Source organism: Diadema setosum, chromosome 8 (assembly GCF_964275005.1).
Source record: "Diadema setosum chromosome 8, eeDiaSeto1, whole genome shotgun sequence".
Classification (NCBI taxonomy): domain Eukaryota; kingdom Metazoa; phylum Echinodermata; class Echinoidea; order Diadematoida; family Diadematidae; genus Diadema; species Diadema setosum.
Genome location: NC_092692.1, coordinates 18,181,721 through 18,204,946, shown reverse-complemented (window position 1 = coordinate 18,204,946; position 23,226 = coordinate 18,181,721). Strand labels below are relative to the sequence as shown.

Below are 23,226 nucleotides of genomic sequence, written 5' to 3'. Positions count from 1 at the left end.
GTTGAGGTGGACACCTTGGTACCGTACCGCGGCCTTTTCATCGCGGGAACATTGAACGAGCTAAAATCGAAATGGAATTCATGATCAAACAGGTTTTACTCGTGTGCCCCCACGTCTCTCTAGAGGATGCGGAAAAGGACCTTCTGATTACAAATGATCCTCAAGAAACAATCAACCGGATCTTTGATGGTCATGTAAGTAGAGGTCTATTGTTAGAGTAATATTCTCCGCAGCGTAAAATTACAGCTACTGAGCTAGTAGTGTTATCGTAGCCGTAGGGCTCTAGCGGATACGATGTCTACATGTTGCCAGCGTTACTGGCGACTCCAGCTGCTTGTTGAGCTAAGTAAGGGTGCCGTGCGCATTTGTAACTTCTCTTCAAATTCAGCTCTGTTTACCTCTGACTGGCTAGGCTGTTGTGCATTCACCCGTGCTATGCTGGACTTGCTGCCTGTTGTTCGAACGTCGAGCCATTTTCCTGATCCCCGAATTGTGCGTTGCATCCTCCCATTGTTGATGAAGACATACAAATCGGTGATCCGGAAATTTAATTCGTCGGGACCTCGACGTTCGTTCGGCAGTAACAATCAACATCATTCATTCACCCACCGGCCACATGCTTGCCAACACAGCCAGTCAGAGCCAATTGACAAGACTGTACTCTCCATGAATTCACAAGTAAGTCAAGCTTTTACTAGAGACTGAGTCGATTAGATTTGATTAAATTACACGTTACATGTTGTTGGAAGTGATATGTTATTGAGGCAAATCGTAATATCGGTCCCCTCTAACGTTACTCTTGTCTTGTTCTGCGTGTGCATCTCCACTAACTTTAGAGGTAAATTTACAGGTCTATGTGCAAAGTTTAGACCATTGTCTATAATTTATTATATGATATGGTATGGAGGTTGAAAGAAGTCCCCGGCTGTGACGAAATGAATGGCGGTGAATGGAGTGGTGGACAATTTCGCGATAATGCCTATGTTATTGTATGTAGGATCTAGTATAGTAGCCCTACTACATATCGACCACCCTTATTGAAACCGACCGCGTATAATTCGCGCACTGAACACTTAGTACGCACTTTTCTGCGCGCAAAGCACATAAAAATGGATTGGCTTTGAATGTAGATTAGGATGGTGTGGGAAAATGCGATAATTCACTGTTCATTAATGGTTTTAATCAAGGACAAAATTTCGAATGAATATTTTCACCGAATCGTAATGACAGCACAATGTAATGTCTATGGAAGTTTCTAAAAGGCTTCTAAAGAGCTTCGTACAACACGGTGTTCAATACAACTCGGTTTACGTGCATTGTCAATGCAAAATCAGCGGTCGATCCTAAAAACGCGATTTACTGCGGGGAGCTGAAACGAGGCCACGCAAGTTCGTCGGCGATATTTTTGCACTGAAACTTCGAATCGAAAAGGGAACAACGGCATTTGATAGAGCTGGATTTTCTCAATCACGTAGGTCAAGTTTTTTATGTGAATTTCAGTGTTAAATATTCTTATCAAGCAAATAAACATTAGGCGGTCGATTAGTAGTAGGTCCAACCCTACTAGTAGTAGTAGTAGTAGACCTAACCCCGGGATGCTCCGTGTACACAGTTACACACTGTGGGAGCGTGTTGGGGCTGGTCGCAGTTATAGTAGACCCTACCATTGTACCACTACCTACCACTGGTACCAGGATTGGGATGAATCAAACTCTAACATTAACTAAGTTACATTGTTGTTACATGACTATCATATGTCTCTTATTTTATTTAGAACTTCAGAAGTCATAGCTTGTGATGACATAGAAAGCCATGATTTCCACATGCACATGAGCAGATATCAGTAGTATCCAACATGTATAACCAATATCCAGAGAGTATTTGTTATGCATGCAATGATGATATCACAATTACACAGACTTTGTGGCAAAATGTCACTATTAATAGAAGCTCTCGAGCTCAAGTTGTGTGGTACCATCAAACATCAACTTCGCATGAGGCTGACATACAAATTACAAAACAATGTTCATGTGGGGTTGTGTGAGGCTGACATACAATCAATGTACTGACGTCAAAAGCCAAAGGGCCTAGGGAAAATAACTCATGCTTAATTTCTTCTTGAATAAAGATAATGTGCTTGACCAAATTGATCTCATAGTCACTACGTAAGTCATACAATATTATGTTGATTGCAAGAAGAAGTGACTTTTTGTGAATGGATGCTTGGAGAGAGAAAAGGAGTCTAATGTCTAAAGACAGCAAACTTTGTACAATTGTAGATATGTTTCTTTTCTTGGTATATGCAGTTTCTGGAGGGTATACCATCACACATTGAAGACAGAGAACCTCATCAAACCCTATCTTCTCCAGATAGTCCAAGTAATGCCCCTGTGTGCCGTGAGGAAAAGAGGACTTTGAATGCAATTCAGTCTAGCTCAACCCCAGGTAAATGAGGAAAAGTTTGTAATTTAACCAACACATAAACTTACCGGTAATTGTTACCTCCAGGTCCTCTCCCACTGATTTTAGCAAGATTTTTTTTCCCCTACAAATAGGACAATATTAAAAAGGACATCTTGAGAATAGAGATTGATGCATGTTCTTGTTGTTATGTACAATTGTATGTGAGATTTTTGTGTGTGTCTGGTTTTTATGGCACTGTGCTGCTGTTTATCATTTAAACTCAAATGCCTGTACATATCCAGACATGGATTTTTAACTTATAGTAGTGAAAGCCATTGTCTTTTATCTAGAAATGTGGCATCTACATGTATATGGTGTGCATACAGCATGTAGTCTTTTAAGTTTTATGTTCAAAGCATGACCAATGACCCTCAGGGAGCTTTGCAGGCAAATATTGCTGTGATTTCACTCTTATTCATTGGTGATTTGAAATAAGGTGTCTTGCTGATGAGATGTGAATCCCCTTTTTTAAACAAAAGTTGCAGCCTACTTGAATGAGGATAATAAGAATGTGGTCCCACATCCATGTCATTCCATGCTGGTTAATTTTGACAAAATGTGTTCTTTCTGTTTATTTGTGGCTTATCCACCAAGCCCCTTTTTCCACCAATTCCCACACTTCATCAGATATTTTCTTTCTTTTCTCTTTAAATTTACTGTAATTTTGTTGCCATTTTAACAAATTGTAGTCAATACTAGAGGACACTTTTTAATTTATTGCTGTCACTATCAAGGGGAATTAGCATGTAATCTTCTACAAACATTTTCATGTTTCAACCCTTACTAATGAAAATGGTTTCATTTGCAATATGGACATCACCTGTATTGATCTGTTTTCTGCTTTCCAAGGGACTTCCCAATCAGCTGGGGAAATTCAAAATCTTGCCTCTGATGACATCACAGTGAGAGAGGAAGGAAACTCAATGCTGCCCAGCAAGTTTACCCAAGGGCCTAAGGACCGTTTGAAACCAGCCCATGGGAAAGCCTCACCGATATCAGTCTCTAGCTCTGATGACAGTGACCATGAAGGGGATGCTCTGCCAGTAATAAACTTCTCTTCCTCAGCTACACTCCATGACAATAGTGAATTGTCATTATCATCACCAGGATCCAGAGAGCATGGTCAGTCAATGCCTGTAAAGACTCTATCACAAAAGGCTACTTCAGAGTCTATCAGTTCAAGATCCTGGCACACTGAAGGTCACACAACAATTCCAAGTACTTATAGTTACCATGACAACAGCGATAGCAAAGAAAGTCATAGTGATAGAGATAGCATCTCACTGGATTCGAGTGGGAACAAGATAATGGAACAGAAACAGCCAAAGACTATCTGTCTTGATTCAGACTCATCGTCGTCATCAGATGAGGAGGAACACTTGCAGCTCGGTTTGCTCCAGAGGTTACACCAGACGAACAAGACATTAAGCGCAGGGGAAACAGGAACATCCCAAGATGATTCATCGAGGACGGGGTCATCAATGAGAGCAAAGAAAGCCATGCCAATGTTACCAGATGAGAGACGAGTGAAGTCAGTGAAAGATGCCATCTTTGGGAAAGCGGCATCCTGTCATGATGTGAGCGATAGCGAGGAATCCATCATGGATGTGGCCGATGACTCATCAGAGAGGTCATGCTCCACCACCTGCACAGACAAAACATCATCTGTTTCCATGGTAACCGAGAGCTGTGACTCCCAGGCCCCCTTTTCTCAGGACAGCTGCGCCTCATCGTCTGCCAGTCAGCGTCGACCCAGAAGGACCCCAGAGGAGGTGGCAGCAGCCAAGTTGCAAGCTTTGGTGAGTGACTGGTATTCAAACTTCTCAGAGAAAAGTTGATGCGATTTAGTCTCCCATGGTCAAAGTTTTACATTCATCACATAATGAAATAAAGAAAATCATTCTTTCATGATTCAATAGATTCTTGGCATGGAGCCGCTTCAAGGATTCATGCTTGAATTCTGTACTGGTGCTGAACTTTGACACTTCAACGTTATTTACTATTTTGATGTCACAGGAGCGCAAGGCGGCAAAGGACCGTCAAAGACAGGAAAGGACACAACTTCTGGAGGAGAAGAAACGGCAGAAACAGAGAGAAGCTGAGCAGCGAAAGGTGAATGTGGATACATGTTAAAGGGAGGGTATAGTATTGGTAGAGATGAAGATGGGGCTTTTAACTTTTTGCGAGGTACCAAGAAACCACCAGAGCATACCATTCTAAGAGGAATTCAAAGCTTATTTGATGAAAATCAGTTTGGAATGGCTGAGACATCCAAAAACAAAGTGAATCAGAGTGATCGTAATAAAAGTTGGGTCCCATCTTTTATTAGAATCGCTCTATTTTGGATATCTCAGCCATTTCAAATACACAAAATAAGTGTTGAATTCCTCTTGGAATTATATTCTCTTTCACATTTTATAAGAGGTGTCTTAATATCTCAGCACAAAATGTTAGAAACCTGAAGGTTAATAGGTCTCAACGAAAACTATACATGCCCTTTAAAGTGTACCGATACCCTGGAAATCATGTTTGTGGACAGGTAGAATACACAAAAAACAGCCATAATTCACCTGTGATAGCCCCTGAAAGTATACATAATTGGATAAATCAGATCATATCACTATAACAATTTGGCACTTGTGCTCTGCACGTTTAACCCTAATCAGGCTGGGCTTTTTTGGCTATGCTATATCTGGGGGGGGGGGGGGGGGGGGGGGGGGGGGGGATTCCGCCCCCCCCTTCAGATCTCGCCTATGGAACGCGCGATCGCGCCGAAAATCGGCACACGCGACGCCCGCCACGTATTCTATCAAAATGTATGGTTGCTTTCTCCGAAAATTTTTTCTTATATTTTATATCAATTAATTATTGTAATTTATGCATAAAATCAGTTTTGGGCTCTAAATCACTTATTAATGCTCCAATTAAGCTAATTTCTTTTTAAAAATGTTTCTTGTATCATTCTTCTGAGACATAGGATAAAAAAAATCTGTATCGAATTCAATTTCGTATGTATTTTATTGTTTTTTTTTAATTTCTTATGTATTTCTTTGTTTTTTGACCTTTTGTTTTTGTTTGTTTTTTGGCCAAAATTTGTCACAGACATTTTTCGAAGCATTATTATGCTAAAATAAACTAATTCGGCCATTCTTAGTGAAGATATGAATTTTTATGTGAATTAATTGAAAAAACACAATTTGCATTGGATTTGTACACAAAATCACGTTTTGGAGCAATTTTGGGGTTGACAAATTTTTTTCGAACGGGCGTCGCGTCAAAACGGTACGCGCGGGCGCAACAATTTGGGTCTCAAAAGTTGCGCGATACTTGAAAGAAAAAAGTCATGAAACATCGCGGCGGGAGCTTATCGCGTTGTGAAGATATTGCGCGAAACGTCGAGGCCCCCCCCCCCCCCCCAGCCTGATTAGGGTTAAGTTCTGCTCCGTAAGCGCCTGCACTGATGAGTGTGCATTCTAGCTATACTCGTACATTTTTACGAATAATATCGAGATTCCATGTCAAACGGTTAACAATGTACACGTATCGATCCAAGTGCATGTGTGTGTGCATATCACTATCACTTTGGATGTGCCTTTTTTTCTTTTTTTTTCATCTTCTTCTTCTTGTTCCTATTTATTGCAAATCCATTTTTTTTTTTAATGCGACTCATGATTTATGTAACAATGTGCAACGACATAGAGTTTTAATATTGTATATTTGCTCAGGGGATCAGCCTCGAAAGGCCAATGGCCTACTGCTGATCTCCTCCACCATTTATTTTAATTGTTATGTCAATCTGGAACACACACTTTTTAACTTTTAACTGTGATTATGTATTTATCCAAAATAATTTTTGGTTTGTATATGTATGTGTTAGAACAGGGGGGCGTTTCATGAAGGAACTTGTCGGATAAAATATCTGACAAGTCAATTATATCTGACAAGTTTTGAGAAATTCTTTAGTCTGATTGGCTGATTTCTCTGAACTTGTCGGATATAATTGACTTGTCGGACATTTCATCCGACAAGTTCCTTCATGAAACGCCCCCCTGATTGATTGTATATTTATATGTTTTTACCTGAACTGTGGAAATAAACTGAAACTGAAACTATCGTTCAAGATGTATTTTGAAAAAAGTATCCATCTCACGATCGTTCAATTGAAAGAGTTGGGTGATCAACTAGTCTATTTCAAGTTGTATTTGTTTTTCAATACTCTTTGAAATTTACATTTAAACCCCGATAAATAAAAATCAGTGACAAAAAATTGTAAAATTTTGCAGAGAGCATGTCTCAAGTATATTCTGCAGATTTAGCAAACATAATACTCGGGGTATTTGCACACTTACATGTATATAGATGAGTATAGATGACATAACGCATAGCCCATATGCTAACAGGCTCTTTACTTTTCTAAATAAATAAATAAAAAATAATATTTTCCACATTACAGCCCTGCTTTGTGATGTCTGGAGATACCCTCTCCCAAAATACACTTTCTCTTTTCTATCTAATCACAGATGATGAGGGATGCTAAGAAATCTGAAAGACCAGAAGAGTGTTTAAAGGTAAAGTTTTGTCCTTTTAATACATTATGTTGTAACCACAGCACAAGAATACTTGTCCTGGTGCCTATGAAGGCAAGTTAAGTGGGCTAGAATTTTACAGTATTGGCCAATCTAGGCAAGCAAATTAAGCGTTATCAGTCTGCAAAATGCATTTGATCGTCCCAAACTAGGTCCATGATTTGATAACAAACAATCAATGTTACTGTTGTGGTTGCTACATTACTTTCTGTAAACTACTTATTGCATATTCATGTGATTGTGTGATATTCTTGGGGAAAATTCTTGAGTTTATTAGTTTGTTAAAGTGTGAATGATATTTTCATACCAAGACAGTTTAGTATCAATTATTTACTTTGGCAACTATTCTTATGCTAATGTTTGGTGTTTAGACAAGCACCATATGTATTTGATGTTCATTTATTCTGAAATGATAACCTTTATGGGAACCAATAGCTCCTGAATTTCAGTATCAAGTCGATGTAAAGCTGACAGTTCCTGTGGTATTGAAGGTTGAAAATATTTGAAAGGTGGTGCATAATTCTGCACAGGATGTGAAGTTATGGTTTTTGATTTGTTCAAGTGGTTGTTGTATCATTGAAACCGACTCTTCAGCACTTGACAGCAGTGCTGGACAACCAGGTCATAGAGGACTCTGGCGGGGCACAGATCCTCAGCAGACTACAGGCCCTGGGGTGCAAGTATGTCATCGAGGCTCAAGCTATCCCATCATGCATCAGCTGGCGGAGGTCTGTCATGGAGGCTAACCTCGGTGAAGACATTGAGGTAATCTCATACGCATCAATCATGGAATTTACTTTATATTTTCTTAAATTGTAGTGCACATGTGACGTCATGATCAGTAGAAGTCTTCTGATTCGGTGGTCTTGTCATCAAAATTTCAAAAATTCATAACTTTTTGAATGGATTGTCTGATTTTCCTCAAACTTTCACTCATGTGCTCTACTAGTATTGCTGCATTTTCTCAATCCATGTGTATGTTTGGGTTTTGGGTTTCATTCTCCTTTGAATGTGATAAAACACCTGGTGGAAGTACATGTATGCATTATTAAAATGTTGCAAACTGTCTTTCTTTTTTATACTCCTTCTCCTGTGTCATATTTGTCAGTGTGATGTTAATTCCTGTGGGCAGTTTGAGCATTTCTGGTTTTGATGATCTAATGAGATATGTTTCCATCTCTTTTTGTTTGTTGATATGAACTAGCTTGGGACTCTGATGAAGACAATCGATGAGCGTGAGGCACTGGTGATTGTTCCTGTGGCAGACTTTGTGGAGATGGTCCATGCATTCAAGGCTGTAAGTATGGATTCCACCACTACTCGGACCTGTAGGTATTGTAATGATGTAAGAGGATATAATACATCATTTGATAAATGGTTTGATAGGTTTGGTTGAAAGTTAAAGATTTCAAATAAGCAAAGCGCAATAAGCTCTTTTCAAAACTTTAGGTTATCTTCTCTAAAATTAGAAAAAATGAAACATGTTCTGTTGCTATGACTAACCATCATATGGTAAACTTTTGTAGCTTCTTACAGGATTGCAAATAGTACCATGTTCCTCAACACTATTTATAGTGTGTTTGGTGTATTACAAGAAAAAGGAAATCTCAACCTCATCTCTCACACCCAGAAAGGGAGGCACTTGATGCCTTGAAATGTTGAAATTTCAACTTCATGGCAGAAAAGTCAGTCCATTTGGTATAATAATGAAGAAAGGGATAAAGATGTTACCGAGTAGTTGAGTTATGTCTGGTCAAATTGTTCAAAGGACTGATTTCACAGAACTCACAAGAAAAAGGTGTTATTATCTGCCTACTGAATGCTGATCTGCACAGAGCATTTGAAGACTGGACTAAAAGAGATTCTTTCTTTGATGCACGATTCATTAAATTCAAACTGCTCTTGATTCTTATGACATCAAAAAGCCTGCTCTAAATGGAAATTTCGTTAATGCAGCTAGGTTTGGTTTAATGGAGCATTCTCCCTTCAAAACATGAAATGCTGTAGAACTGTTCTTGTTTCTGTGCTGCAATCTTGGTGCACTGTATGTTCATGTTGCCAATACCCACCTAAAAATGTATTGGGATAGAGCCTTCTCTTCTGCTGCGCCACATCTGTGGAACTCTCTACCAGTCTCACTTCGGAATTGCCACAGCCTCAATACCTCCAAGTCTGAACTGAAGACTTATCTCTTCCAGCAACTTTGTGAATGATGTGTGACACACTGTGGGAGCTGGGCGCCTTTGAATGTTTCTACAGATAAATGGCGCTATATAAGTATTGTTTCATCATCATCAGTCTATAGGGAACTTTACGCTGATTATCATACAGGAGCAGAGAGGAGAACGCAGTCCAGGAGACATGCCGCTGAGCAGTCATGTCAGTGAGCTCAAGGTCCAGCTAGGAGGTGTCATGCCTACCCTGGTTGTGCAGGGCATGGAGAAATACTTCAGGTATGTCATATCAACTGTAGGTTGCATACAGCCAATCACCTATGACATAGGAGTGCGTTGACTTCTTTGCAGGGATTCTTGTTCACAAAATTGTCCTATAGCCTCATGTACACGTTTTAACATTGATTTTTATGGACATCTATATCAAGTGTAAAGCTTTCCCTGTATCATGTCTGAATTCTGCCAATGTTCCACTTGATACAATGATCCTATAGATATGAAGAGCTGCATAATAACTGTAATACAGGAAAGCCTGTTATACAGTAACAAGCTTGCTTACAATGAGGAACCACTTTTAACAAGGTGAATTCAGCTATCCTGATTTTCTGTTACTGTATTTAGGTGGTCTGTACCTCCGCCAAGGAAGGAGGTGTAGTGATCATCGGCGTTGGTTTGTCTGTTTGCAAAATAGCTCACGAAGTTGTGTACGGATTAAAATGAAACTTGCATAAAAAGTTGACACAAGGAACACCTCATTCAATTTTGGTTGTGATCCAGGAATTTTTTTTTGATTTTTGAAGGATTTTTTCATCTTTTGGCATATGAGCTCAACGAACTTGGGGTTCAAGCTGCGCGTACTGAAGATTTACATAAGTGCACTAAAGAGTGCTCTCTGCTCGGGCAGGGCGCCGTGCAGTGACGTAAACTAAAGGCTTCTATTTTGGGAAATTGCATGAGGAAACGAGTTCCTGGCTCGGCGGAGGCCTTTGCTCTCCGAGTGCTTTTCCACTTTAGTATCGTAAAAGGGACTGTACAGTACTGGTTGAGGTGGGGATTCATATTTTGAACATTCCTAAGTGAGATAATGAAAAGCCTCTTATGAAATATGAAAGAGCATGTAATTTTAAGAAGGATTTAACGTTTATTTGTACAATTGTAAAGCGCCTTGAGCATTTAATCAAAGTGGAGAACGGCGCTATAGAAATTGTATGTATTATTATTATTATTATTGTTATTATTATTTTATGAAAATTGGTCTTCAAATGGCTGACACATCCAAAAAAGTGCTAGTAATAAAAGGCGACATGCCACAACTTTATTAGGATCTCTTTGTTTCACATTGTTTTTGGATATCTCAGCCATTTCAAAACCGATTTTCATCGAATAAACTTTTGATACCCCTTAGAAGTGCATGCTCTTTGACATCTCATGGAGTGGTTTCTGAATATCTCGCAAAATGTTAAAAGCTAAATCCTCACCTCGACCAGAACTGTACACACCCTATAATAATGATATACTGGGTGTAACAAGGTAAAATTGACAGTCCAGGCGACGGTATAATAACAGAGTTTCACTGTATATGGAGAGTTGTGTAAGGATTCCATAATGAATACTAGAAAAGCACTCTAAGAGCGCAGACCTCCGCTAAGCAGCTAATTTCCACCGATGTCTTCCCAAAGAGATTTTCTCCTCTCCACCACTGGGGAAAAGCTCTTTGACCTCTTCCATATAAGAGATCAGTGTTTTTCACCCATAGGTACAGTATGCATGCTGAAAAATTTCCCAATATAGATGCCTTTGTTACGTCATAAACCCCCAGCTGCGCGGCGCGCCTCGCCCTAGCAGAAACTAGAGCACGCACTGTAGTGCGTGCATACAAACCTCAAATACGCGCAGCCTGAACTCCAGACTGAACCTTCCAAAATATCAAAAATCCTTCATAAATTCCCCCCAAATTCTTGGATCACTACCAAAAGTTAATCGTTTGTTACTTGTGTCATTCTCAACCTTTCCTGCAAGTTTCATCCCAATCCGTTAACTACTTTTTGAGTTATTTTGCACACAGACAAACTAACTAACAAACAAACGGTAATGAAAACATAACCTCCCCCAATGGCGGAGGTAATAACAGTTTCTTGAGGAAATGATAATTTTATCACCGGCATATACAGTGGCTCAATATTTCCTCATTCATGGTAGATCCAAAAAGAATGCCAGCCAGAGGCAATACCGGAATGCCGTCCTGGGAGTCCCAGAAGACGAGAGGCAGAGAGGGAGAAAGAGGAAGAGGAAACCAGAAGACGTTGACATTCTCGTCTCTAGAGTGGAAGTGGAGGAGGTGAACGTACTTTCGGTTTCTACCTCTTTCCTTCACAGTTGTTTTCTATAAATCTTTGTATGTTGCCTAGTTTTAATGCAACCTCTTGCTGTATAAACCTTCACTTTTGCTGCTTTAACCAGACTGAATACTGCTATAAGTGATGATGATATGCCAGTATGCTTTTTCGGAGCATGTTGCCCTCTTACCCTTGGACCCCGTTTACAGTGCGAGCCTCGGCCGCGGCTTGGCCGCGGCCGAGCCCAGCCCCGCTTCAGTGTAAACGCGCAAAAGGCCAAATGCGAGGCCAAAATTGGCCTCGCATTTGGCCTCGCTCTCGAGGTGGTCTCGGCCGCGGCTCGGCCGAGGCCGAGCCCGGCTTCTTCTTGGTGTAAACGCAAACTGGGCCAAATGCGCGGCCAATTTTAGTCTGGCTTCCAGACCCTCTGCCCGTACTATTTTGCTATTCACGATATTAACCCCCTCAACGTGGAAAACTAGTATAGTTTAAGGTGGTTTTGTCCTGCAAAGGATTTTTCCTTCGGCAAAGGCCTTTGCCCGAACGGCGACTTCGTCGCCGCGGAATCCAGTTGGCAAAGGGTCTGAAAACCAGGCTATATCAAATTGCGTTTGTTTACAAGCAGAGCGCCACTACGACAAAATATTGAAAGGTTTGAATTAAAAGCGCGGCCGAGCCCAGCAGTGTAAACGGACAAAATTGCGAGGCTCGGCCGCGCAATTGAGGCCGGGCTGTAAACGGGGTCATAGACTGACAGGCTGTTTAGAGCAACTACAAAGTATGAATCATATCCTGATATGTAGATCCAAGCATTGTATTCCTCCTGCTGTGTTAGCAAAACTTTCAGCTTTCCCTGACTAGCCAGGAGACTCTATAAAATGCTTGTTTGTTTGTTTGTTTGTTTGTTTTTTCCAGACCCTAAGACCCAAATTTACAAAGGTGGTTTGAATTCAGACCATAGTTTATGCAAAGTTATTCTGTATAAATACGATTGACAGATTGTGTGCTCCGACAGATGTCTAGTTACAAACGTTGGTTAATACGCGCATGTCAAAGGTATGCCAATTTCACACATATTTTAGTCCAGGGTCTGAATTTTAATGACTGCATGTATGTTCATATGGAATGCATGAGGGTACATATGCAACCTCTTTTGGCTTATCTATGAGCTTTGCAGTCTGTGGTTGCATGCAAAACTAGCCTCGAGAATGCTCTAAATCTTGGCTGGTGTATTTTAGGTAAATGTAGTGTACTTACTCTTTGCAGTGAGAGTTTCTGTTTAAAACTATGGACAGATGTCAACACTACCATTGAGGGCGATAAGTCCCAGTTTTTACCAGAAACTCAAAATTAGGCAACCTATTTATTTTCTTCTTATATTTCAACCAATCACCAGAGGATAAATTTTTGAATCAAAATATCATGTACACAAGTGTGAAAATTTGAACAGCTGTTATAGTTACACTTTGTGTTATTGGACCCATGGGAAAGTCAGTGTATCATATTGAAAATTCATAACAGTTGCAGATGTTACAGGGACAGCCACTGATATCCGAAGCTGATTGTGTTCCTCCTGTTGTGAAAGCCCTGGCTGTTGTATGCCATGTGTGATATAGAACCCTAACTGTTGTGTTTTTTCGCCTTTTTGTAACAGGCCCTGGTTGATTTGCAGATCCGACTGTCCTGTAATGTCCGCCTGGTGGAAACTGCTGACCAGTTGGCCGACCTTATCGCCATGTTTACCAAGGCCGTTGCTGAGACGCCGTTCAAGTAAGTGATCAGATGCTCTAAGAGGCATCGGTACAGGCAGACTCATTACAAGGTCATCAGACCCACTAATCATTTGCCTCTTTCTGTCTTTTATGTTGAAAGTCACTTGTACATTTGTGCGACAGGAAATATGCTGGGATACATGCCTCAGCAGAGTTTTGCATTATAAATGGTAAGAGATCAGGTGTACAGCTAAGATGATGCTATTATTGCATGAATTACCACATCAAATTACCTTGTCCAGAGGCCATTGTATGTCAGTGTAGCATTGATTAAGTATGAGATCATAGCATTGATTAATTATGAGATCATTTTCTGCCCCAGTGAGAGATGGTAATGATGATAACAATAATGGATATGATGATGATGATAATAATAATAATAGTAATAAGAAAATGAAGTAATAATAATAACAGCAACAACATCAACAATTAATACTTTGTCTGCACTTTTACACCCAAGTATCAAAGCACTTACAATTACATACTTATGATTCTAATCAAATAGATATGTTTTAAAAGGGCATTGTACCGGTTTTAATTTTTTTATATGTTGTTCTTTTAATTCTAAAAGACCCAGCGGTGCAAACAGAATCAAAATTTCATAACGATTGAGTCTGTAATTTAATGTTAAAAATGGAACTTTTTAGGTGAGAATTATGCTAATGAGCTGACGAGCCCGGATGTTATGATGTCACAGGTACTCTCACTATTACCTATTACAAGTGCTGGCATACGCGTGCGTTAATTCGTATCGAGTAGCAGACGACGCTTAGGCCTAATTTAGCTAGCAGGCGGCGCTTGTGTACTGTTCTATCCATGTAGATATCTCAAATTTCACTTAACCAAATCGCACCAAAATTACAGGATATACTTCATAGCATATTTCAAAGTATTCTCTTATATTTGAACGAAATCAGTAATCGAGAAGTATCAATATTGACGTCGACTTTCAAGTCGTCACTAAAAAAAACTCACTCTTCGCGAGAGATCTTGGCGAAGGCAAGATGCACAATCTAGAACAGAAGTTAGCCGACTTGTACTGTGCGAACGGGGAATTTACGCGAGAACTAACTCAAAAGTGTAATGATTTTTGCGACTTGTGTGATATAGGAACTACATTTTTCATTCAACTTACCACAAATAATTTGTTAATTTATTCATTGCCCCCGATTACTTGAAAGATTTGTCTTATGATATTAAATGGCTAACTTCAGTCTGTGCGTGCGCAGCATGTAGGTAGGGCCTGGCCGCAATCACTCGTGTTAGTCGTAGAGCAGATTATTTTTAGCGTCGCCGACAGGAAAGTTGACATCTACACTTACGCTTCCCGACATGTGATTTGTTTCCAATTAACGTGAGCTGTTGGATATGAATCATAAAGTATTTCCTGTGAGTTTGGTGCCATTTGGCAAGGTGAATTTTGAGATATCTACATGGATACGGAAGTACGCTAGCACTATACCTACACCAGCGCTGTTATCACGAAGCGACAACACTGTGTTAGAATCTACGTGGTCAGGCCACTCTTCCGAGATATGGGTCCTAGTGTAGGCCTACTGAAACAAACTGTTAGATCTAATATTAGTCCTTGGTGTAAATAACACCACTATGAGATTTATCTCGACTACAAAACATAGGAAATCCATAAAGCAGATACCTTACCTGAAAAATCCATCACAGGAACAACAGTGCCTGCAGGACAAGGGTCCAGATCTAGATCTGGAGTCTGGACTTTCGTCTGGACTTTCTTCAAGTTCTGGCAGCAGGAGTTTGTAACGTTACGCTGTGCCTTATTAACGCTGTGCACATAGGGCCTACAGCTGCAATGTCAACGGTGAGTGGGTGTAGGGCCTACTCATCAAAACTTAGACTGCCACGTAGAACCTACTCCTTGACTGCTCAGTAGTCCTAGTCCTAGTTCTAGTATTTCAGAGTCTAAGTGTACTGGGTACCGTTTTCATCTTACTAAGCGTAAATTGTGCGTGCCGTTGAAGAGAGTCTATCTACATTTGGATTTAGATTCACTCAGCCCTCATCTACGTTAGATAGTTTGAACTGGCGAACCATCACTCGATCATGATCATCAATGCGTAACATTACTTACATACAGTCTTTATGGGCAGCACGTTCGGATAATGATGCCAATTTCATTTTGCATATCTGGAATTTCCCCACAAGTTTTATCTAAATAAAAAGCTGTTGAAGAGATTGCTTTTAAAGATTAATAGATATTGTTTAACATGTTTATTATAGCTCCATATTGCAATTATACTAGATAACAGCTTTTGCAGGACTTCGTGTGAGATTTCATCAGTAAATTGGCATTATGTAGTTCGTCTTGCAAATGTCGGAGTTGTGCACCAAGAGCACCTGTGACGTAGGCCAAATTGTGTGGCTAGTTCCATGGCTTGCTCGTTTTCATTTTTTTCAAAAAATCATTACAGGCTTATCCTGGGTTTTACAATCCTCTCTTTCCAGTAGTAGGCATCAAAAAATGTAGATTAGAATTATCAGACAATTAGAAAATGTCAGTACAGTTTTCTTTTAAGGAAGATTTTCCTTTTAATTTTTATGCCTCCGCCACGAAGTGGTGCCGGAGGCATTATGTTTTCGGGTTGTCCGTCCGTCCGTCCGTCCGTCCGTCCGTCCGTCCGTCCGTCCGTCCTTCCGTCCGTCCGTAATGAATTTTGTGGACAAGGTAACTATCGAAACCTGTTGAGGTATCCTAATGAAACTTGGCATGTATGTGTATTAGGGGGTGAAGTTGTGCCTATCAACTTTTGGGTGCACATGCTCAAGGTCAAAGGTCAAAAGGTCAAGGTCAAATACATAAAATTTCACTATTTCCACCATATCTATTGAATGCCTGAAGATATTTTCTTGAAACTTAGTGTATACATGTATTACCCAATCAAGATTCTCTGGTGAAAGTTTGGGTCATGAGGTCAAAGGTCAAAGGTCAAAAGGTCAAGTAAAAATATTAAAACTTCTTTTTTTTTTTCTCCATACCTTGGAAAATTGTTCAAGGTATCTTCATGGAACATAGTATATTTCATGGGGTTCATGAGGTTCATGGGGTCAAAGGTCAGGGGTCAAAGGTCAAGTGCAACACTTCAAAATTTTACTATTTCCCTCCTATCATGCAATGCCAGCAGGGTTATTTTTTTTTACACTTGGTGTATGCATACATGTGTAACCTAATAGAAATTCTCTGGAAAGTTTTTTTTTCTTCTTTTTTTGCCTCAAAGGTCAAAAGGTCAAAGATCAAGTGAAAGTGCTGAACTAACTTTTTCCTCCATATCTCGGAAGTGGCTCAAGTTATCTTGAAACTTAGTACATATTATGCATGTTCTACCTGAAAGTGATTATCTTATCAATTTTAGGGTCAAGGGCCAGATGAAAATGGTAACAATTTACTATTCAATTCAGAAATTGCACTTTTTCTCCACACCTGTACCTTGAAAATTACTGAATGCCTAAATGTATGAATGGGTCAAAGTCGAGTTAAAAGTCCTTAAATCCCTAGATACATGCTCTCCTATTCATCCAATTAAACCTAGGTCAAGGAAGGTGAACATTCAACACATTTGTGACAAACTTGTCATTTCAATATTTTGCCAATTTTGTGAAAATGTAATCACACATTGTCCACATGTACTATCTAGACCTATTGGGAAAATCATGCATTATGGCGGAGGCATACCAGTCGCCAAAGCGACATTTCTAGTTCTTTCTTGGAAAGATGCCATCTTCATGAGCAGTTTCCTCACTCTCAGACACTCATGCATTCCTAACACTCAGTTTTATCTCCTTTTCTCTGACCCTACCCATCCCTCGACAACTTCTTCCCACTCCCAAGGCGGAAGAGGGATGCGGCGAAATTTTCCTTCCACGTGCACACCAACTGGGCGGGCGGAGTCAGGGTGACCAAAGATGGCCAGGGGCTTCTCAAGGTTTGGAAGCAGCAGTTCATGCAGTTCCGGAACGTCAGCCCGGAGATCGCATCGGCAGTCGTATCGCAGTATCCCTCTCCTCAGCTCCTTGTGCAGGTTGGTTCAGTTTCTTTTGGTTTCGGTTTATGGTGGGTTTCCACCATCATGTGATATGCTATGCAGACTCCACAATTGGCCATTAGTAGCTAATTGTGGGAATTTTGTTTCGTTTCACCTTCGTGGGAATTTTGTTTTGTTTCAATGGCGAGTCCTTCCGTAATGTTTGTTTATTGTGCTTGACTATAGCAGGAATAAAGCAGCAATGTAAGGCAGATTTTATCTCTGGAAAACTTACTCTGAAAATCTTTTTGAGTCTAAAACAGCCAAAGTATTGACTTCTTATTTCTTGCTACACATTTCATTGTGTGTGTGTGCATAAGTTGCTCTAGAATTTTCTGTGTATACTACATATGTGACCCTGCACCTCAAAACAAACAAAACGTCGCCAGACATGAATTTTTAGTTAAGACCATATTCTGAAAGAGCAGACTTTAAGCTTTAAAATGATGCATAACTCAAATCAAATGGACTCTCCTAACCTATCTAAATATTGCAAAGAAAGCACAAACTCAGGAAAAGTGTGAACTGAGAAAAGGGGCTCTGAGGTACAGTGTCTATTCAAGCGATTAATCTTTACCAAACCGTGATGGCTGTGTGATGAATGGGACAAAAAACAGGAAGTAAACCACAAGAGTAACAACAATGAAGGGATTATCAGATTAAACTGAAATTAAGCATGCCTCATTAGCACATTCTGTCCATATTTAATTCCAACTTTCAAAGCAGTAGCACTATCCTTTCAAAAGTTATTAGAGTTGAAAATGAAAAGTGTGGACAAGGTTTTTCAGAAATGAAAAAGGGATTGTAAAGACGCACCTAATCACACTCTTCTACCTAAAATGTCCGAGATAAACTGCTAAAAAAAACACACTTTCCTGCCAGTTTTATGATACCAAATTTTAGCATAATGTAAAAGAAGACCCGCTCTTTCAGAAAATATGAAAAAGTCAAGTTCGGTTAGGTTGACCCATTTCACTTATTTTCAGTCCTCACGCAAAATCAGTGTGTGCGACTTTATGTTCGTTTTGAGGTGCACGGTCACATATGGAGCAGAGTCCTGACTATGGAGATTATGTTATAGTTCTTCACCTCAAGCTTTCCTTTTTTGCTGACAGTTGCCTTTTCTTTCATGTGGTGACTCATTCTTTCATCTCTAACATTTGCTTTCATTTTGCTGCTTTCACTTATCCTTCCTCTTTTTTTTTTTTTCTTTCAGAAACAAATGTTTCTAATTTGTATGTTTTGACAGCGGTACTTGATACTGTACAAGCTGACATTTTCGCGGTGGTTTTATTTTTGCAAATTTCGCAAATCACCTTTGAACTGCAAAAATAACAACGTGCGAATAAGTACGTTCAGTTAGACCCTGGCAACCGCGAAATTAACAACACATGAAAATGTCCTCCAAGTAGCAATTCGCGAAAATATCTGTTCGCGAAAATATCTGTACGCGAAAATTTCAGCTCGTACAGTATGATGTGGACTGATAGTCTACACACTGAATTGCATGATATACAATGCAATGCCAGTGCCTTGCAATTCGCTACCTATGCTCCCTCTTACATAAGAAGATTGCTTTCTGTATTGCAGACAAACATTACTGAGCAGTTGCACCTCTACCTGCATAAACCCATACACACATACTCACAAATTTAAAAAAAAAAGGGGGTTGACAAAGATGCTGTACCACAGCTGTTTTTATACTATTTAGCATGTGAAGAGCTTGTTGAAAACTTTTTATGTAGTTATTGGTTTCCTTCTTTTGCTGCTATTTCAATCTTTTCCTCTAGGCATACAAAAGGTGTCCAAATGAAGATGCCGCCAAGAAGCTCCTTCAAGACATTGTGGTAAATGGAAATAATATCTTTTATCATTTCATATAAAAATATAAGTCCATGCGAAAGCAAAAGCTTGATTGACCATGGCATTTGACAGAACAAAAACACCCTATCATTTATATATGGTAAACAATGTCATCCTAAGGCATGAATAAATTCTAATCTTTAAAAACACTAGAATCAATTATCATTTGTTGTTCAGTTTTTTTCAGAGCAAATCAATGTGTGTCATTCTGTCTTACATTAAGATTTGAATGATTTTTTTTTTTTTCATACAGCAACAATTTAAATGAAGTGATATATAAAAAAATATTTCCATACTTGTATGGACCCACCTGTTTTCAAGTTATACTATAAATGCAATGAATGTTGGGGATTTACCTAATTGTGGCGAAAGGAAAAGTGTAGGCTTTGAGTTATGCCCATCAAAGTTGGATGATAATAAGAAGAAAAATGATTTTGCTGACAGACACCTGCACAGAAATGGCCATTATAAAGCTACCACATGATAAGGTCATTTTCTTGTGGGTTGTAATGAACATTAATATTATCAAGTGAGTACTTGAAACATGAAGTGCAGAGGTCCTACTCTGGTTTCTTATGTGAGTCATCTTTGCCTACGCTCGATACCAAAGCAAACACAGCAATTTTTAGTCACTCTCAAAACTGAGATTTGACTTTTCTTACAAAAACAAAATTCATTACGGTGTACTCCTGTTATAATGAACACGGTTATAACAAAATTTCAGATAAAAACAAAGTAAGATTTTGGACCCAAAATTATCAGCTAGATTTCTTTATACACTTCATTTGTTCAGATATAACCAAATTTTGATAACTGTATTATGAAAGAAAACTTCCAGTCATGAGGACTTCCTCATGATGGGAGCTGCCTGTGCTCTGAAATGAAAACCTTGCTCTGAATTTCAATTTCTCTTTGTTCCAACAGTTTTTTAATCAAGGAAATTTATGGCACGTTATCGTTGTTCCCTCCAGGTGCGGAGAGGTGAAGGCGTTCTGGCCACGTCGAGAAGAGTCGGACCAGAACTCTCCAAGAGGGTGTACAACTTCTTCACCTCAAGGGATGGTGAGATGGGGCTGTGACACAACTGCAAGATTTCCTCCCCCCCCCCCCCCTTTTTCGATGAATTCTACTCCTGCCCTCCATCAGCAAAATGACCAGACCTCAGTAGCCGACGAAAGCCAGCACAAATCCAGACTGTCCAGACATCAACTCGTGTAGCCCGTGTTTGCAGCAGTTTTTCAACAATGAACTTTACAAACCAATACAGGCAGCAGTATGTTTGACACTTGACATGTTGCAAGTTGGATGGACATTTTGCAATGTTTTTGAGGTGGACTGTCTGGAACTAATAAATGACAGAATATTTTGCCAGTGAGAAAAGTTGGTACAGACTGTTTGTGATGTTAGGACTCCTATGCCAAAGGTTGATTGATTGATTGATTGATTGATTGATTGATTGATTGATTGATGATTGATGTGCGAGAAATTGTTGCAGAGTTGTCATGTGACTCGTGGTGAGAATCATCTAATAGTGTAAACGCATGCCATCAGACTCCTGGGCCCCGTTGCAAGAAAGTTGCAATCAATTGCAAATAATTGCTAATTTTGAAACTACCATTCTGATTGGCTCAGGGTCTGCCCTATTAAGAAAACATGCATGCAACAATGATTTTGATTGGCCAGTGACAATCTGTTGCAAGTTGCGTTTAAAAGCAAAGTTTCTAGCAACGGGGCCCTGGAAAGCAAATGTCTGTCATATGGCTTTCATTTCCTTGACAACTTCCTACATCTCTCTCGAGAATTGCAGGAAACGGCAGAGCAGAAATTGCCGGGGGATTTTTTTTTTTTTTAGACAATGAATTGCGCAACAGAATATTGCTTGTCAAGCACGCAGAAGTGATCTTAAAACCAAAGTTCAGTCAGTTACATGCTCAGATATCCTCAAACTTTACAGCACGGGATGTTGCAAGAGTTGCAGTCTTTAGCAGTAATGTTGCTCAATCTGTTCTGTAGTCGTGCAAATGTGCTGCACATGATCTGCCCAGGTTTTGTTTCTCAATGAGCCCATAGTACTTTTTGACAGACTCTCGGTACACACTGAACATTATCAATCCGGATGGCACACAACACATAAAATAAATGTATAATAATGTATAGCCTCATGAAACCAATGTTTATAGCCTCTCAAAGCCAGCTTGTGAAACTACATCGAGAATGTTGCTCAAGTAGAGGAGAGTAGACTGCAAGGGCAATACTAAAGGACATACAACTGAATGGTGACATCACTTCTACAGTATATTTGGACCCAATCAAATGAGGAAATGCATTTGGGTACATCAGGAAATTGTGGATATTCAGGCAGCTCTTTAAGCCTGCATGAGGCTGAAAAATTGAACACTTTCATTTGTACACAAGGAAAAGTAGAAATTACGCAGTGCGTAATATATGTCCCCGCCGGAAGTAGCATTTAGTAGCAAAATGTACAATATAGGTAAAAACTCAAGGTCAAAGGTCAAAGAAGTCAAAGGTCAAAATTCTGTGTGGAAGTTTTGAAGCCCTCACCAAGTGCCATCACATAAAGCAAACGGAATCGAAATCGGGTTAGATATGGCGAAGGAGTGGCATTTTGTAGCCAATGTACAATAAAGGTCAAAAATCAAGGTCAAAGGTCAAAGATGTCAAGGGTCAAAATTCTGTGTAGCTAGTTTTGAAGCCCTCACCTAGTGCCATCACATAAAGCAAACGAAAGTGAAATCGGGTCAGAAATGGCGAAGAAGTAGCATTTTGTTGTAAAATGTACAATACAGGTCAAAAATCAAGGTCAAAGGTCAAAGAAGTCAAAGGTCAAAATTCTGTGTAGAAGTTTTGAAGCCCTCACCTAGTGCCATCACATAAAGCAAACGGAATCGAAATCGGGTTAGAAATGGCGAAGGAGTAGCATTTTGTAGCAAAATGTACAAACATAAGGTCAAAAATCAAGGTCAAAGGTCAAAGAAGTCAAAGGTCGAAATTCTGTGTAGAAGTTTTGAAGCCCTCACCAAGTGCCATCACATAGAGCAAACGGAATCAAAATCGGGTTAGAAATGGCGAAGGAGTAGCATTTTGTAGCCAATGTACAATATAGGTCAAAAATCAAGGTCAAAGGTTAAAGAAGTCAAAGGTCAAAATTCTGTGTAGAAGTTTTGAAGCCCTCACCTAGTGCCATCACATAAAGCAAACGGAATCGAAATAGGGTTAGAAATGGCGAAGGAGTAGCATTTTGAAGCAAAATGTACAATATAGGTCAAAGGTCAAGGTCAAAGGTCACAACTGAAATTTTGTGTAGAAGTTTCAAAGCTCCCATGTAGTGCTATCATATAAAGCAAACAGAATCAAAATTGGCTCATAAATGACAGAGAAGTAGCAAATTGAACATTTTGATCACACACGGACGCACACACAGACAGACGGACGGACGCACACACAGACAGACGGACACACAGACACACACACGTACGGAGCCCATTTCATAGTCCCCTGCTCGAACTCGTTCTGCGGGGACAATAAAATTGATACAGTAGGTGAGATCTTGACAGGAACTCGGCTACCCTCGGTACAGACGGTCCATCTGGCCTAGAGTTAGATACACTGTATTACAACTGATATTTGGAGCAAAAATTATGGTGTGAAATTATACCTTCCATGATAGAAATGAATAGGCTACAGTAAATGTTCCTAAAACTATGCACTTTGCCTGTAAGTCAGTACACATTAAAATCCTTCAAGTGTACTCAAAACCATGCACACTGACAGCTGAATTCCCTTATAATGTCACATAGATATTATCTCCTCTTATCTCCTCTTACATTATCTCCTCTTACATGTTTTGGAGTTATGTTGTGACAGCGGTGCCCCCATTGCATTTCTTTCTGTTACAGTATTCTATGTGTTTGTGTGTCTGTCGGTGTGAATTTGTGTTTGTCTATGTGTGTATGTTTTGT

General features: G+C 39.7%; 1 protein-coding gene across 3 annotated transcripts; it reads left to right on the top strand.

Moving 5' to 3' along the window:
• Window positions 1–30: 30 nt before the first annotated feature.
• LOC140231450 (uncharacterized) lies at window positions 31–20,626 on the top strand. 3 transcript variants are annotated; one of them, XM_072311579.1, is made up of 13 exons: window positions 31–194; window positions 2,307–2,445; window positions 3,313–4,262; window positions 4,480–4,575; window positions 6,984–7,031; window positions 7,644–7,814; window positions 8,254–8,346; window positions 9,381–9,502; window positions 11,423–11,561; window positions 13,214–13,329; window positions 17,191–17,380; window positions 19,174–19,230; window positions 20,218–20,626. In XM_072311579.1, the coding sequence occupies exons 1-13, from the start codon at window positions 72–74 to the stop codon at window positions 20,323–20,325; spliced, it is 2,352 nt and encodes a 783-aa protein (XP_072167680.1). In that variant the 5' UTR covers window positions 31–71; the 3' UTR covers window positions 20,326–20,626. The 3 variants fall into 3 exon arrangements, with proteins under 3 accessions (XP_072167680.1, XP_072167678.1, XP_072167677.1); XM_072311577.1 differs by lacking the exon at window positions 31–194 and adding an exon at window positions 527–678 and having other exon boundaries at window positions 9,387–9,502; XM_072311576.1 differs by lacking the exon at window positions 31–194 and adding an exon at window positions 528–678.
• The last annotated feature ends 2,600 nt before the right edge of the window (window positions 20,627–23,226 follow it).

What these genes read in the sequence shown, in the direction of transcription:
- LOC140231450 (XM_072311579.1), top strand. Translation starts at nt 72, where the DNA reads ATGGAATTCATGATCAAACAGGTTTTACTCGTGTGCCCCCACGTCTCT. An exon ending in CTAGAGTGGAAGTGGAGGAG is followed by an intron (nt 11,562 to 13,213) that starts GTGAACGTACTT and finishes TTTTTGTAACAG; the next exon opens with GCCCTGGTTGATTTGCAGAT. An exon ending in AGCTCCTTCAAGACATTGTG is followed by an intron (nt 19,231 to 20,217) that starts GTAAATGGAAAT and finishes TGTTCCCTCCAG; the next exon opens with GTGCGGAGAGGTGAAGGCGT.